This window comes from Cryptotermes secundus, unplaced genomic scaffold (assembly GCF_002891405.2).
Source record: "Cryptotermes secundus unplaced genomic scaffold, Csec_1.0 scaffold967, whole genome shotgun sequence".
In the NCBI taxonomy this organism is placed as follows: domain Eukaryota; kingdom Metazoa; phylum Arthropoda; class Insecta; order Blattodea; family Kalotermitidae; genus Cryptotermes; species Cryptotermes secundus.
Genome location: NW_019731236.1, coordinates 1,493,804 through 1,511,212, shown reverse-complemented (window position 1 = coordinate 1,511,212; position 17,409 = coordinate 1,493,804). Strand labels below are relative to the sequence as shown.

Below are 17,409 nucleotides of genomic sequence, written 5' to 3'. Positions count from 1 at the left end.
GAAGTACTCGGAGAAAACCTGCCCCAGCGCCACTTTGTCCACTACAAATCCCACTTGACCAGACCCGGAATCGAACCTGGGCCGCCGCGGTGGGAAGCCAGCGACTAACCGCTTGAGCTATGGCGCGGCCCAGTTGGTACTCACGACGTTTAAATATTCTTGGCGCGTAACTTTACGACGTCTACTATAGACACGTAATCGGTTAGTACAATATTCTTCTACTGAGGGCAGAACTAGTGAACTCGCGTTTGTTGTGGTGTTTCTGAGCCATGGCGGCCATGTTGGCAACCAATAACATGGGAGTTTCACGGGGCTGTTCTGAGCGTGAGACTGATTTATTCCAACAGTCGATAACGTTTGGAAATGATTGCTGCAGGAATTACATTAATTAGTTTAGCATTAACTACTGCGATAAATGCAATGCGTACTATCAAAAGAAGCAGTTCTACACGGTAGGTAATATGTACCGATCCTGTCATGTCAGTAGGTCCACATTAAGGATGGATGGAATTATGCAGATGTTACGGTGCTGTGTATGTTTTTGTTTCAGAGTATTGGATGGAGCGTAGGCAAAGAGACATGAATTAACAGAATTTCACTTGCATCCTAAGATGCAAGGGGAATCGACACATTTGTGTACTTTAATGCTGTATCGTGTAGTTACTGACTGCAGGGGCCTTTGTTTGGTAATTCGGTTTATTGGACTCATACGAACCATACCTACAATTAGTTTCAGCGCTGTCTCCATAATTTACGCAATTCACACATATATAGAAACACAAAATTCCCTGGCTTGCAAAATGATAATCATTTAAACTTGAAAAACCATATCGATCAGTTGATTACAAAGTTAAGTGGACCATGTTATGCAGTTAGATTTCTGTTACATATTAGTAACATTGGCCACACTCGAATAAATCTATTTTGCTAATTTTCACTCTTTAATGAAGTATGGAATAACTTTCTGGGGGAATTCATCTGACAGTATTTACATTGCAAAAGAAAATGGTTAGAATCATGATGGGTGTCAAATCCTGTAATTCCTGTAGAGATCTATTTAAGAGACTACAGATCTTAACTTTGCCTTGTGAATATATATATATATATATATATATATATATTCATTAATAAACTTCATTACAAATAATGAACATTTTCAGATGAATGCGGTTGTAGACAGTGTTAACACAAGACACAAACACTGTCTTCATAAACCAATTGCTAACCTCTCATGCTTTCAGAAAAGCGCAAATTATGCTGGGATCAACATTTTAATAACCTGCCATCCGATCTTAAAAGTCTTATGAATGAAAAGGCATGATTTAAAATAGCACTGAAACGATACTTAAATACACATTAATTCTACTCTGTTGATGAATACCTATTATCTAGAAAATAACTTATGTATCTTTAAATAGCCTTGTGTGTAGACACTGTGAATTCTTGGTTTCTCTTGTGTGACAACTCCATTGGGTCTGTACATATGTTTTGTATTTATATGACACATTCACATCCAACAGTCATTTTGACTAACTTTGGATCCATGGAATGCAATGTAATGTATTGTAATGTGGCACATGATAAAGTCTTCTCAGTTCACCTTCACTAGTCGTAGGATTAGCCTCAGTGTCAAGTCAAAGTCAAAGTCACTTGCGACTGATGGCCGGTCAGTCTGTCTGTCTTTCATGACCAGATGTTTCTTCTTACATGAAATTTACTGTCCTCTCCATTTTGGGGAGCCCTCTCAGACGGGAGGTCGGGTCTGTTATTTGTCAGTTATAGTCTGTATTAGTAAGTCCATTGTCAGTACGTACATATATTTACAAATTTAACTTTATTCTTACTCCTATGTACAATATATACAAGGCCACTGCCAGTCCAGGCTCAGTACAGCAGACTATGTCCTATTTCTAGTAGGATTCGCTACCATGGCAGTCTAGTTACTTGAATGGTCATATGCATGACCACTGCCAAGTTTAAGCTTCTTATACTTTCTGTGTCAGGCTTTGTCTTGTCTGAAGAGCCTCAGTGTGACTGATTTGCAAATATAACTATGTGCTTGCTCTAGGAATATGATAAGATTCTGCAAGAGTCAGTGATTTTGTTGGTGATAGGAACATTTGAATGGATTAGTAATGTCTGAAGTTTTCACTTTTGCTACATTTTGGTAGATTTAATGCATGTTCTAGCTTGACCATTTCCTTATTCTCAACCCCATAATCCTGTTATCCTAATATTAACATTTTGTAATGCACTGTGAATGCTCTTACTGAGCACTGCATTTTGACAAAGTCCTAGTGATAGGATGCCAATAATCCCCTGAATTTCACCCAGTGGCTGCAGCTTTTTGCAATAGTATTATTGCCATTTTTTGCTTGAAGTTTGTGAATGTCAAGTGTTACTATTCATTGTATTATTTTGGACACGTGTTTCATAATTTTGGACCAGTTTTATTTAGTAATATATGAGATCAGAGTATGGTTAGCATTTGAAAAGACCACCCATATTTGTATATCTTTACAACTGGATTAATTATATGCAGGGTGTTATGGGAGGGGTCTACCAATCTTCATGGGTACACTAAACAAATGGATGAGTTAAAAATGTCCTTTTAAGATGTGTCTAATTTAAAAGGTTTAAGGAGGCATGGCAGTTTGAAAGTAAGATTAAGATTTATTATAAATAGTATGTTTATTGAAAATTTCAAATGTTCTGCAGTGTAAAACTAAAATAAGTGTATGTTACAGAAGACTGTTCAGAATGTCTACCTCTAACTTGAATCCACATTTTGGAACATGATATGCCATTCATTGATGTGGCTGGCAGCCTTGTACTCAGATGTGCATTGAAGTGGCAGTCAGTCACTTTGAACAGTTTTTGTAACATGCTTCCTTTATAAAGACATACAGTATTTTAGTTTTATATTAATGTTGTTGTGAAAGTTATCATTAAATGCCTTTATTTCTGATATGTCTTCATATTACTTTCAAAATGCCACAACTCCATGAACTTTCCAAATTTGACTTCTGAATAGGCATTTATTTGTATATTAAAAATTACTTAAATGTACCCATGAAGTTTGGTAGGCCCTTCCTGAATCATCCTGTATATATATATTATAGCGTGTAGACCCGTTACTGGTTAACGACCTTGAAACAAATGACGAAACAACATCAGCTGCAAGGGAACAGGTTCTTTATAAGCAAGTATATGCAGTCATTATTGAGTGACGCCTTTATAGACAAACACGTCCCCATGAAGTGATTGGAATACAACAATGAATAGTGTTTTCTACACGGCCCGCGCTGAGATGTTATCACCAAGATGGCTTTACACTTTACATCCTCACAGGCTTACCTGTATTTTCCTGTAATCCTGCTAACGCCTCTTCTATTTCAATCCCCTGTCGTGATTTCGCCGCTAGACCCCTGTACTTCACCCGCCGTCTGCAAGGTCACACGTATTGGGCAGTCACTGTCACAACTACGAGTATGCCAATCGCTGCAAGACACCTGCTCTGCGCGCCGTCTGAAATGTCACTGCTGTCTAATTGCCGTGGCGCCTCATATATATAGTCGCAGTGTACACCTGTTACGTGGCACCTGTTACGTGGCGCGTGCCAGTGACGTGGCGCATGTTACGTGGCACATTTTACGCAATTGCCGTGTGCTCTTGTGTAACCGCACCATGCAGGAACTTCAGCAATGTTGTTTATTTACATTCTTAATTACAGTGTACTACAAGTAAACGAACTGTATTACTGTTAACAAAAGATGATACAGAATTGACCCCAGCAGGCGCCAAGGACGACATATGGGCTTTCTGAGGGACAAGCAAGCTGCAGGTCACTTGAAACCCCCAGAACGGAGCAGGAATTATCCCGCTGCGTTTTCTGGGAATTTCAGTGCTTAACTTCGACGGTGCGAGTCTTTCAAAATTTGAGACTTGACAGATACGAGTCGCAATAATTTTCGGAGAGGCGTACCTAGCGGTCGTTAACGTACCTTAATTTATTTGAGAGCTGTCAGAAGGACCGTCTCGTACTTAGGCCAAAATTAACATGGAACTTGTTAGGGATTAGCTGAATGTAAATGAAAATAACACCCAAATTTTAGGTTCAGCCAATCAGCAAAATTTCAAAGGAGAGGAAACCGGTCGTTCCCGGAACCGTCAGGACTTCTGGCTCTCCGGAGTAGTCAGTCGCAAAAAGGGAATAACAGGAGTCAGTAGTAACCTCCCGGACGTTAAATCGGTGTTGGCCGAGTCCGGTGTACAAATTCAAAGCGCTACAGCCTTGTAATGTGTAATTCTAGTTCACATCTACAATAAAGAGCAACAGTGTTTGTGAAGTGTGAGTTTTAAGTGTTCTCTCTCTCCTTGTGTGGGCAAGGCCCAGAAGTCTCCCTGAGACAGAATCTCATCCTGCGGTCTGAGCAGTCGGAACCCCAAACGCCCGCCTATCCATATCCCCCCCTTTGTTTTCCCCGTTCCAAATTCGTGGATTTCACGCAAGTCCACTGGCGCCCATACAAATTCAAATTCAGAGTAATCCCACACCCTACCCTGAACCAGACGACAACAAGGAAGCGGCGGATGAAAGTGGAGACCAATGTAAGGGCACTAAGTGGACAGTTATGAGTGGCGAGTTATAAATGCCGACCAACTTGTGGGGCTAGAAGTCTCACTGAGCGGTTAAACACATATAAGTGACGCCAAACGTGTAGGCGAACGAAACAGTTATACTTGTTACGTAATCGCCGACGTCTTGTTCACTGTACAATGTCGTTTGTCTTTCTTGGGCCTTCGACTGTTATTTTCATGTTGCATTAATATTTAATTTCGTATATGCTCCTATTGTTTTCTTTAGGTTCTAGCTCTCATGAAAAACAGAGGCAGTGGTTCTTTTGTTTGACGCGATGTCCGACGTTTAGTATGTTGCGGACAGGGCCGCTCCATAGCTCAAGCGGTTAGGCCCTGGCTTCTCACCGCGGCGGCCCGGGTTCGATTCCGGGTCTGGTCAAGTGTTTATGATGGACAAAGTAGCGCTGGTGCGGGTTTTCTCCGAGTACTTCGGTTTCCCCTGCCAATCGACATTCCACCAATTGCTCCACAATCACCCTCACATATCATCTGGGGCTGGTACAATAGGCCAGAAGTGGCCACAGTAGAAGGGACTTAGTCCCACCCCACTAGCAATAAAAAAAATGTTGGGACAATATGACCTTGTTTTTGTAGTTCCTGTTTTATTTCGTCTTCTTGGTTGTTTATTTTTGATGTTGGTTGCTGTTTCATTTGTCACATTTGTTTACATCTCCTCTCTGAGAGAGTGAGAGCCCTTCATATATTTTCTTAACCCCTTGCCAAAGGTAGGTTGTTCAAATATTTGGTAATGGCAGTAACAAAGTTGTATAGACTGCATACTTTTGTATAGGTTTTATGTACCTCTCTAAAATGTTTTGTATAATACTGTTATTAATGAAGTTGGCCTGATATGCAAGACTTTTCACCCTTATTATGCACTGGTTTCAGTTTTGAATACAGTGAAACCTCGATCTATCGTTCCCGGATATATCGTTTTCCCGGATCCGTCGTTCAATTTCTGTGGTCCCTGAACAAATCCTATTTAAACTATGGAAATAAAACCCGCATCGATCGTTCTTTGATTTATCGTTTTCCCGCATCTATCGGTCGGAATTCTTGGTCCCCATGAATGTTAATCCCGCATTGAACGTTTGAAAGTGCAACACCACACAAATGTTAGTAAGCATTGGTAGTAGTAAAAGCGGTTGATGTTTTTGAAACGTGTTGTAGCAAGTTGCAGAACCATGGGATGCGACCTTGAGCGTCTTTGACGCCTACGTGTCTGGACCAAGAGCTCGCGACATGTGGTGTGCTGTGTGTGGAAGAAATGTGTGGTGCGGTGGGAAGCGGAAGTTGCGAGGTGGAAGGGCAAGGTGAGTTGGTGATGATGACGATGAAACCGTTTCCGAACCAGTGCCCTGTTTTACGGAAGCACTTGAGTGCATTTGAGTCAGTGAGAGCGTTCATATATGCTCATGACATCACCGAAAGAGACCAAGCGAACATTGCTAGTATTGAAAGATTATTATATCATACAGGTGTTTTCTTTTATTGCAGCACCTCATGGAGGGATCATGGTATGCAGTCACAGAGACATGCCTGGCCTTCACTGTTTTTCGAGATGATTTCAGTCCAAAATTTGTTGCAGGTTTCACTGTTCTTCTGTTCTTGAAGTCTTTCCACTGGCTGGCAGAGGACAGAGCAGATTTTGTAAGTACATTCCCATAGTTTCTGTAAGAGAATGTATTCCTTATGGCCCTGTTTTAAGTAGTAGTTAACCCATTGTAGTCCAGCATCACATAGCAGCCTGTTCTTATTCTGAAATTCTTCATTTAGTTTTACAGTATGTGTTTTGTGAGGCTTTTATGCACATTTTCATGGCTGACCCAGATTATTAAAATACCCTAAACACTCTTTCATGAAGTCAGAGGTCTTTGATATTTAAGTAAGGAAATTATAATGGGGAATGTCTTTTCTTAACTGGAACTACAAGTTGTGCATAAGAAATAATTGTGTTAAGTTTTAGATGCATCCCTGTGGATCACTTATTAAATTCTCTCTCTTTGTCTATCTATATATATGAAACAATTTGAGAAGTGATAAACAGATTCTCATGAAATTTTTTTCTCGGGTTTTATTAGATTTTGTAAATATATTCTTATTTTTGGTTAAAATCTGAACAAAAATAATGGACGCTTTATGTGAAAACCTATATTGATTTCTGCATGTGCCTCAAAGTGTAACTCACTACACTAAATATTTCTGAGTGTGAAAAGTGTATCAAACAGACTGTAGGGAAAAAAGAAGAACTTCTTTTATATCCAGTAGTGTTACAGTTTTCCATAATTTTTACATTTTTATAGATAATTACACAAAAGGAGTGAATGTCCAAATATTGTTATTTTATGGATATATGTATGAATGTCCAAGTGCAACAGTGAACAGTGTTTTCCAAATTATGTGGAAGTCTCTTAGTGTCAATAATAAATAAATGAAGCTTTCTTCCACCATAATTTATAGACCTACTTATCTTGCATGTACACATGTGTATATTTGATTGAAAATGTAAATGAATATGCTGCTGCAACCATTCATTCATTCATTCATTCATTCATTCATTCAGCCAGTCATTGTTTCCTTTCTTTCATTTGTGTTTCCTGTTTCCCCCTCTGGAGCACAGGACACCTGTGAAATGCTTCGTTTCACTTCAGTTTCTTAATCATAGAGACAGCTGGTAGGAATCCTTGGATGGCCATCATCCTGTCACAAGACTGCTGCTACCCGTGTAGAATAAATGCAGACAGACATCCATGCCTCGAGTGGGATTCAAACCCACCATCCCAGTGTTTGAGTGGGCAAAGACAGTTCTTGCATTACATCACATGACTGCTGTGATCGGCCCAGCAACCATTACTTTATTTACATTTAAACTTTTGTTTCTTTTTGAGGTAATTAAACAGAAGTTAGTGAATACACCATACATATATTCTCTGTCTTGTTTATCATGTCTTTTTTTGGTTCCAGTACTACTTTGTGTGGTGTATGCCATATCACAGCCCATCAGAATTTCCCGAATCTGTGACACAGTTTCATTTCCAGTCACTTACCACTGAAACTCAGGATGGAAACTTCTCTGGGTCAGTACCCCATTACTTTATCACATTATAACGCATAGTTATTTGAGTCCTTTTGTGCATAAACATGAAGGCCCTGTTCTGTCGAAACTTAACTAAATGTTGTAAGTTCACTGCAAAATTGATTTATATCTGTCGTATAGAAATTTATTCTTCCGAATGTGCATTCAGCAGGCATCATGAATGAAGTGTAATGAATTAAGTTTCATGGTCTTAATGTTTCAAAACAAATTATTTTATTATGTTCATATTTAGTTGGTTATACATTTTGTGTTTGTAGTGCAGTTTTATTGTAACACAGGAAGTGCAGCCATATTGAGGTTAAGTTTCTTAGTCAGCTAGCCGGCATCCTATATAGTAGCTCTCAACAGATAATGCTTCTATTTTCCAGTGTACTCTTGGTTAAGCAGCCTCAGATATGTGAGAGTGTGAGGGTGTCACATAGATGTAGTTAGATCCAAAGTGGAGACAGTAGGACAGTTCCATGTTGAGATATTCTTTATTGTAACCATCCTATCAGATGTATATTTAACTGAGCTCGAGACCGGGCGGGCCTTTTCCATTGGAAAGGACAGACAAAAATGAGGCAGCAGATGCAGTGCTACCCTTTCCTGGATCTTCTTCATCACCACTCAAGATTGATTGGAAATAATAAAAACAGTGGTACTGTAAAATTAGGGCCCACTTGGCATGCAATTGATAAGTATGAATAATACAGATATAAGAAGGGTATGACACACACAGTAGGCACTTAGGTTTGAACAAGGTAACCATTGACTGTTGTGTGGTTTGAAATATGCGCTGCAAAAAGTTACTGGGTCTCAAGCCAAAGACTAAGCAAATAAAACAATACAGGTAAATGAGAAACATGGCAGTCAGCCCAAGAGGCAGGGCTAGATATTGAAAAATATTTATTCAAACCACCAGGGGTATCTAGTAGGTGTCAGCAAGTCAAAGGAATGGCCAAGACCGAAACTTGTAGACAGACTGGACCTGAATTTGGAAAACAGATACTCACCTGCTGGTCTGCTGTCACCAGACTCTCCATGTAGCCTCCTCATGGTCCTTGCCACAGTCAGAGCAATGATCAGCTTGAAATCAAAATTCTGAATGATTGCTGAAGGCATGCACAGCTATTCTCTGGCAGGTAGAAGGGAGTAGGGGTGGATAGCACAACAGCAGTTAGGAACAGGGAGGAAAAGAACAGGATGCACAAGAAAGTGGTATAGGCTGTTTTAGAACAGTACACTGAGCTTAGCAAGCTACTGATGTGGACAAATGAAGTCACTGTTGGAAATGGATTAGTAAATGTATTTTGCTGGATGTGATGTATTGAGTCTAATGAACATAATGGCATTCAGAATGTTTGGTATCTTAATTCAGAAACTCACACATGCACTGTATGACTGTGATTTATAATTTTACTAATGTTATTTACATATGATATTATTATGAAGTATTTATTACTTAGGCTGGATGCACACCAAGTAAACTGACAACCGTGATTTCTGAGAGAAGTTGTCAATTTCAAGCAGGCAACTGGTTTCCAGATTATCAGGCATACACTGAAGAAACTTAGATTCGATTAGTTGCTCACATCATCTCAAGTGGGCGTGTTTGCCCGCCAATTTCATGCACTTCTCTTCTGCAATGTCATAATAATAATAATATTGTTCCTGTAATGATGTGGTTGAGACGGAGTAAGAGGAGAAGACAGGAGAAAATGGAACATTGGGTGCATCCGTTCTTTCGCTACAGTTTAAACTCATGTGTTCATATTGTTTTGAAAGAACTTAATCTGGACATATAACTGTTCGAACCACTCTACAGAATGAGCATTGAAGGTTTTTCTTTAATAGTGGATCTTGTAGGACCTCAAATTTGAAGACAAGATACAAATTTTCATACAGCTGTGTCAGCAGAACCATAGGCAAAATTATAGTTTTCTGTATTCCAGTTTTTATGTTTTTGGACAGTAGACAAAAGGTTCTGGACTGAATGGTAGCAAGCATTACCCGAGTTCAGTCTCCTCTTAATTCCCTCCTCAATCAGGTTTTGGTTTGTTATTGTCATTCCCAAATACCTGAACTGTGCTACATTTTTAAAACATCTGTTACCTATCTTTATCATAATTTTGCCTTGCATTTTGGTAACAAGATAGCAACATATACAAATGAATGAATGAATGAATGAATGAATGTATAAGGGTTGGGCCTTCTTGGCCCTTGCACCACTACCTACAATGATCTGTTGTGTTCAACATATACTTAGTTTTCTGTGTGTTTACTTCTAGACCAACCTCCCTACTTGCATAAATTAAAGATTTGTGTTTCTCTTTATGGTATCAATATTAACACTTAGTAGATTCACATCATCAACCAAAAGCTGAAGGGTCCTATTCAATTTCAGTCCCACCTGGCTTTCCTGGACCTTTCCAATGGCATGTTCTAAAGCAAAGTTGAAAAGGATTGGTAATAAAGCATCTCCTTGTTTTAGATCATTCTGGATAGGGAAATTATCAGACAAATGTTTAAGTGGCTGGACAATATTAAAATGGATCTTACAGAAATATGATGGGATGGTATGGATTGGATTGATCTGGCTCAGGGTAGGGACCAGTAGAGAGCTCTTGTCAACACGGTAATAAACCTTTCGGTTCCATAAAATGCTGGGAATCTCTTGAGTAGCTGCAAAATGGGCTCAGCTCCATGAGTGTGTGAACGTGTCAGTTGAAGAAAAACTACTGATTACTCTGAGGTAAGGAAAGTTTATCTTTCTACTGATATACAAATTCTGCAGATTTCTCAGCAAATACAATACCACTGCTAGATGTCTTTTCTTTACATTGTTTATTATAATCAAAAGATGATGATGATGATGGAAGGCAGAGATTGTCGAGGGCACAGCGCCCTTTAAATCAGCTGGAGGATTACTCCTTAACACCAGCAGGTGCAATTCCGTCTCAGTGGAGTTATATTAATTTAATTTAGCTGATGATTGTAAAGGATGAGGACTAACCCAACTGCTGATTTTTATCACAAAGCATGGGTCATATTGTACTAGTTGTTTGCTTTGTTTTAGCAGACATATTTTGATCCTATTATAAGTTTTGGTTATATTATATATATATTTATATATACACTCACACACGTATAAACACATACCAGATTCCTTCATCTCATGAAAAATTTTTCCCCAAGCCACATCTACTTTCCCCACATGGCACAGTCTGGACAGCGTTTGTCATATATGCCAGTTTCTTGCTCAGTTAACAACACAAGAACAAATTAGCAGCTTCATCAACTCTTTGTGCCTTCTTGACAAATAAAATGCTGAAGCATGTTATAGAATAGCTGATTTCTAGGAATCCATGCAGCAATTCAATCATGTGAAGATTGGCATGCTCCATTGCCTGGAAATCGACTTTCTCAGTCTCTCTGCATGTTGCGTTACTTTTTCCTCAATTTGTGCTGCTCCATTCACTAACATGTGTTCAACTCTGGCTGATAACACTTCTCGGAAATCGCGGTTGCATTGCGATTGCCAGTTTCCTTGGTGTGTGCCCAGCCTTAAGAGTTATATTAATAAATTTACTTAGTAGAATTCTTGCATCTTTTTGGAGATAATTTCTCACAAGAACTAGCTTTCCTTGCTGGCTTCTAAAAAGTGTATTATATAAAAATAAAATTAAGATTGATGATGTAAGATTTGAAGTTTTCATGGCGGTGACTGTGAAGAATGATAATTGAGGAGCTATTTCAAGGAAATAACAGCTCTGGTCTAGAAAACTGGAATTAACAGCTGTTTGGATTTGTTGTGCTGACCATGCGACACCCTCTATCCACTAAAGTTGGCACTACTAATTTTGCCAACAAGTGGCAGTCACTCAGTCTGTATAGTTCACTTGTGGACTGAAACAGCGGAGTTTATTTTTCTGTTTGATTCTGAAGAATGCCGTCTTCTAGGATATGACACCTTTTAGATCTTGTGTGAAACAGTGTTTAGGAGGTACATATCACCTCAATCTTCAGGATAGAAAAATCTGCAAGCAAGGAACCAGCATGAGCAGGTGGCTGCAGCCACCCTGAAGTTGGAGGCAGTAGCATTCCTCCCAAATGTCGGTTCACACAAGATCTAGTCGGCGCTACATCCCAGAAGACGGCATTCTTTAAGATGGATGATGATTGACTCTTGAGTCCTGATAAGAAGGCTTTGCCTAGAGCAAGCCGCAGTTACCTGCAAGGTTAGCTAGGGTCACAGAGACTCTTGCTGGACAGGTCTGAGTCTTGTGGATTGGGCATCAGTGATGCTTTAGACATCTGTTAGGTTTAAAGAAGTCAGGTCATGCACCGAGGAGCAGAGATTTGTGGACTAGTTTAAGCAATTTACAAGTGAGTTTGGAGAACCCCATTTCTACAGATCTGGTAGTTGTAATTTTACAAAATGACCCAAGTTTGTGCTTGTGATATCAGTGGCATATCAAGGCACCATGTTAACTCATCCACATGAACAGTAACTGCTGTGGTAGCAAATATTAGTGATGAACCATTGTTATACCAGGGGTAAAGTGGCTGAGGTGTGAAGCTGGCCGCTCACCCGCATCTAGGGCTGACATCAAGATTGGTGGAGCTATACCTCCAGTCCCCTATCTCCATGTCATGGTGCTTAATTAATTAAGGACAAGAAAAACTTTGCCCATTTTTATGTTTAACATTGTTATTTAAATCATCTGTTGCAAGAATTGCTGGACAAATTTTGGAACAGTTAATGACCACTGTTGCAGAAAGCAGTAATGATCACGCAAACACTGAATGAACACTGAATGTTGTCAGGCAGAGTGATCGGTTGATTGAAAATTCATTGATATGTTCAGAAAAAATTGCCACACACAGCAGATAAAGAGTGAGCACATATGGGGATGCAAAACTGCCCTGATTGCTGTCAGTTTCTGATGGAATGAAGGAAGACAATGCCCAGGCATTCTCAGACTTTACCCGTTATCCATCTCTAATTCACCCCACAGCCAGTATCTTCTTCTTACTAAAATGAAATATAACATCAGTGCTGTACATATTGTTTCTGAACAGTGTAAAAGCTAATAGAACCTAACTTGATATACCTCAGTCATGCATTGAGAATTTGATATTTGCTCAGATGTTCAGAAAATTCCCAAAAGAAGATAATGTGCCAGAACTTACAATATGTACATTTCCTGAACTATGTAAATAAGCAACTGAAGACATGAGTGTTATTGATGGAATCAGTATTTATTCACTAAGCATATTCATTACGTGTGTCAACCATATATGGTTATCATCAGGTGTTGAAATACTAAAAATGTTGTCAACATACATCATTGGACTTCTTACACAAAGGATCCATTGTTACTAATCTCATCTAATACAATCCATTCCTCGAGATATGATATAGTAAATTATATTGAATTGAATATTAATGTAGATAAATTTGTAATTACTGTTATTATGGCATGCATTGACACTGTAAGTTAAAACTTAACCTGTAATGTACTTTTGTGGGCATTTGATAGGTAGAATAATCCTGTATGTTCAGTGAGGTCTGCCAATATGTTGCTAATAATTTACCTTCAAAGAACTGATGAATAAGTTAGTACATCAAGAAAACAGAAGTTGAAGTATCACTTTAGAGCGTCATGGAAGAATTTAACATAACTAAGCAAACTGTGTCTGATTTGAAACAAAATGAAAGCAAAAATGTGGTAATTCAGTTTATTGCTAAATATGAACTAACATTGCCTCCCATAAACCTATACTAGTATTTACAAAAATAGGTCATTACTATGTATTATCTAATTTGCATTTTGGTAATCATAATTGTAAGTGAAGAATATAAACATAAATGTTACACTAGTTAATAATCAGGCTGTTAATTTTTTCCTGCCAATGTTGAATGGCTCCATGAATATAAATATTAGGAAGAATGGGTTAGAAAGGGCACCTATACCATTCTCTGCCATTAACAGACTTCTTGAGTTGGCTGATAAGCTGGAAAGTTCATAGTTATCAGCCAGGCAAGAATGTCCCTGCCATTAATTTTAGCACATGTTTATTTGTAACAAGCTGATATTTAGTGTTATGCTATAAGTTACTCACTGTATGTATGATTCGTTGGGAAAGTCTCCCTTTGATCTGTTTTGCCATTATTTTGAGTCAGTTATACTTTTGGAAATGTGTTTGTATAATCCAGAAAATGTATATCAGTTCCCGGGTTTTACTATCTTAATTTCTATATTAGCTGAATAGGAAAGTGCCCTTTTCTAACAGTTTTATTTTTCTGAAAAAAAGTCTGCATTGTCTGTAGTTCATCTTTCAAGTATCTTTGCATGTTCTTTTACACAATGAACTTTGGGTTTATAATGCAGTAAAACGTTAGGACATTTTGCCTCATCCTGAAACAAAACTTGTCTATGATTGTTGCCCAATTGGAGAAAGTTTCCTGTCACAGATTTCATGTGGTATGGTTTTTCATTCTGTAAAATGTGCCTCTTCTAGGGGAACAGCTGCAATCTCGACCGGAGAACTTGATGTGCATCTGTGCAAAGAAGTTGCAATTCCATGGCAGCAGCTTATGTTGACCAGTCAGTGCTGCATTGAAATGCTTCCCTAATTTGTTAAAAGTCCTCTTCACATATGCATGGCTGATCACTTCTTTTTTATGATTTAGAACACTCCACATTTTGAAGAGTTTCTCATGCCATACTCTAATGTTCTTCTGGGTTGGTGGGTCCTTTCTGAAATGTGTGTGGAAGTTTTCATGCATTTGAACGTCTGATTTTGTTTTGAAGAACCAACCAACATGCATAACTTTCTCCTGTGGAGTTGCTGTTTCAGCATTTTGTCACATGACCCTTCACATGCTTCATGCTGACCTGTAGTGGCAGTATGACAAACTTCAAGTATCTAACAAAATAAGTCACGTGTTTTTTGAAATGCAGTGTGATTCTTTATTATGTCTTTTATTTGTTGAAGGACTTGTGGTGTACTGTTTAGTATTACAATTGCTAGACCTGTTTTCTAGATTATATTCTGTTATGTAACATATTTAAAAAATGTGATCTATGTAATTATTCTAAAAATGCATACTTTGTAAATTCTGTGTTTATTTTATTATATCCTGGAGAATTTTTACTTTTGGAAGTTAATTTACTGAATATGAATCAGCATTTTCTCGAATTTTAATTTTGTTGTGTCATTAGCCCACAATTTAATGTTTTAACCCATTAAATTTGTGGGATAATTTGGTTATAATGCTTCTTTCTTATTCTTGTTGAAGTGTTGTATTAATTTTTTATAAGCCCTTATTTTTCCTACCATATAGGTTATGTTCAGTTTCGTGTAAATAATGTTCCAAAATTTGTCTACTTTTTCCCCCTTTTTGTTTCAGCTTTTTTGCTGTATATTAAATCACTTAAACTTTCTGATGATTTAAAAATTTTTACAGATTTTTGTTGTTGTTCTTTTGAATGTGTTCTTAATCAGTATTTTAAGGCCTCTTGTTATTTATACTTCATTTTGTTTTCTGTTTGCTTCTTAACTATAGATAGAGCAATATGTATTGCCTACCATTTTAAATTTATATTATTATCACTTTCAGTCCAAGTATGTTGTTGCCCTTGATTGGTATTATTTTCTAATTTGTAATGTTACATCAGTTGTATCTTTACTGGGGGTGTATTTTGTTATTAAACTTTCAGGAGTCTGTAATGTTAAATTGGTTGTATCTTTACTGGGGGTATATTTTGTTATTAAACTTTCAGCAGTCTGCATATAAAAAGATATCTGCAGTGACTAGGAAACCATGGAACTGTGTGTCACTGCTCTAAATATATGAGATCACATTATGTGTAGCACACAGTTGTCTTCTTAGGTATTATATAATTGCTCATGGAGCTGAGCGCTTCTGGAGGAGCTGCCAATTCTACAGCTACTCAAGAATTTTCCAGCATATTATGGAACCTGAAGGTTCATTACTGTGTTCACAAGAGCCCTCCACTGGTCCCCATCCTGAGTCAGATCTTTCCAATCCATACCATCCCATCCTGTCTCTCTAAGATCCTTTCAAATATTGTCCACCCACCTATGCCTTGGTCTTCCCAGTGGTCTCTTTCCTTCTGGCTTTCCCACCAATATCCTATACACATTCCTCATCTCCCCCATTCGTGCTACGTGACCTGCCCACCTCATCCTCCTTGACTTGATCATTCTAATTATACTTGGAGAAGGGTGCAATTTATGAAGCTCCTCATTATGCAGTTTTCTCCAACCTCCTGTCACTCTCTGGACCAAGTATTCTCCTCAACACCCTGTTCTCAAACACCCTCAGTCTATGTTCCTTCCTTAATATCAGAGACCAAGTTTCACACCCATATAGAACCACAGGCAAAATTATAGTTTTGTATATTCTAATTCTTATGTTTTTTGACAGCGGACAAGAAGACAAAAGGTTCTGGACTGAATGGTAGCAAGCATTACTCGAGTTCAATCTCCTCTTAAGTTTCTTCTGAATCAGGTTTTGATTTGTTATAGTCGTTCCCAAATATCTGAACTGTGCCACATTTTCAAAACATCTGTTTCCTATCTTTATGCCATGATTTTGCCCTGCATTTAGGGGATGAGACAGCAACATATACTTAGTTGTTTCTGTGTTCACTTCTAGACCAACCTTTTTTTTTTATTTTATTGCTAGTGGGTTGGGACTAAGTCCCTTATACTGCGGCCATTTGTGGCTTATTGTACCAGCCTCAGTTGATAGGTGAGGGTGATTGTGGAGCAATTGGTGGAATGAAGATTGGCAGGGATAACCGAAGTACTGGGAGAAAACTTGCCCCAGCGCCATTTTGTCGACCACAAATCCCACTTGACCAGACCCGGGATCGAACCCGGCCCGCCGTGGTGGGAAGCCAGCGACTAACCGTTTGAGCTACGGCGCTACCAACCTTACTTGCGTCAATTAAAGTTTGTGTGTTTTTACCTTATGCTATCTATATTATCACCCAGTAGATACTGTTACTCTTAGTAATATAATTGACTAATATTTCGAGTTAGGACACGTGAACGTCAAAATGAAAGCTATTGACATCGATTTTTTTTTCCTTTGCACTACAGCCCCAGTGGGCCTAGGCCTACCTCCTTGAACTTCTCCGTTCATTTCGGTTATTCCAGATCTTACACATACGGTAGGACTCCTTGGGCGAGTGATCAGCTCGTCGCAAGGCCTCTACCTGTAGACGAACACAGAAAAACGCACACAAACATCCATGCCCTGAGTGGGATTCGAACCCACGAGCGAGCGAAGACGGTGCATGCCTTAGACCGCTTGGCTACCGTGACCGGCAACATCGATTTAGCTGGTTCAAATCAGTTGAAATACGTATTCATGAAGTTTAATTACAACGTTCAAATTTCTGCCCGTGTCTTCAGTAAACGGTGTCAAGTAATTTGCAACCGTTTTGCTTGCAGTGTATTTGAAAATCGTTACGTTGTTTGCCGAAAGACTGTTGGATTCAAATTACATGACAGATTAGGTTATGTTCTATTTAATTTAATTTCTGTTGCATTTGTGTCGGGGTATGGTAGACATATTGGTAGGTAATATGTAAGTGTGAATTTTGTGATAAGTTGATCAGGTGATGGTGTCATTTGGATGCACGTTGAAG

General features: G+C 38.6%; 1 protein-coding gene across 4 annotated transcripts; it reads left to right on the top strand.

Annotated features, from left to right (window-relative positions):
- The first annotated feature begins 264 nt into the window (after window positions 1-264).
- LOC111866626 lies at window positions 265-15,457 on the top strand. 4 transcript variants are annotated; one of them, XM_023855756.2, is made up of 7 exons: window positions 265-452; window positions 551-686; window positions 5,812-5,954; window positions 6,139-6,158; window positions 6,230-6,291; window positions 7,606-7,718; window positions 14,246-15,457. In XM_023855756.2, exons 2-7 carry the CDS (start codon window positions 612-614, stop codon window positions 14,358-14,360), a joined length of 528 nt encoding a protein of 175 aa, XP_023711524.1. In that variant the 5' UTR covers window positions 265-452; window positions 551-611; the 3' UTR covers window positions 14,361-15,457. The 4 variants fall into 4 exon arrangements, with proteins under 4 accessions (XP_023711524.1, XP_023711525.1, XP_023711526.1 ...); XM_023855757.2 differs by lacking the exon at window positions 14,246-15,457 and adding an exon at window positions 10,282-10,318; XM_023855758.2 differs by lacking the exon at window positions 14,246-15,457 and adding an exon at window positions 9,187-9,683.
- Window positions 15,458-17,409: the final 1,952 nt, after the last annotated feature.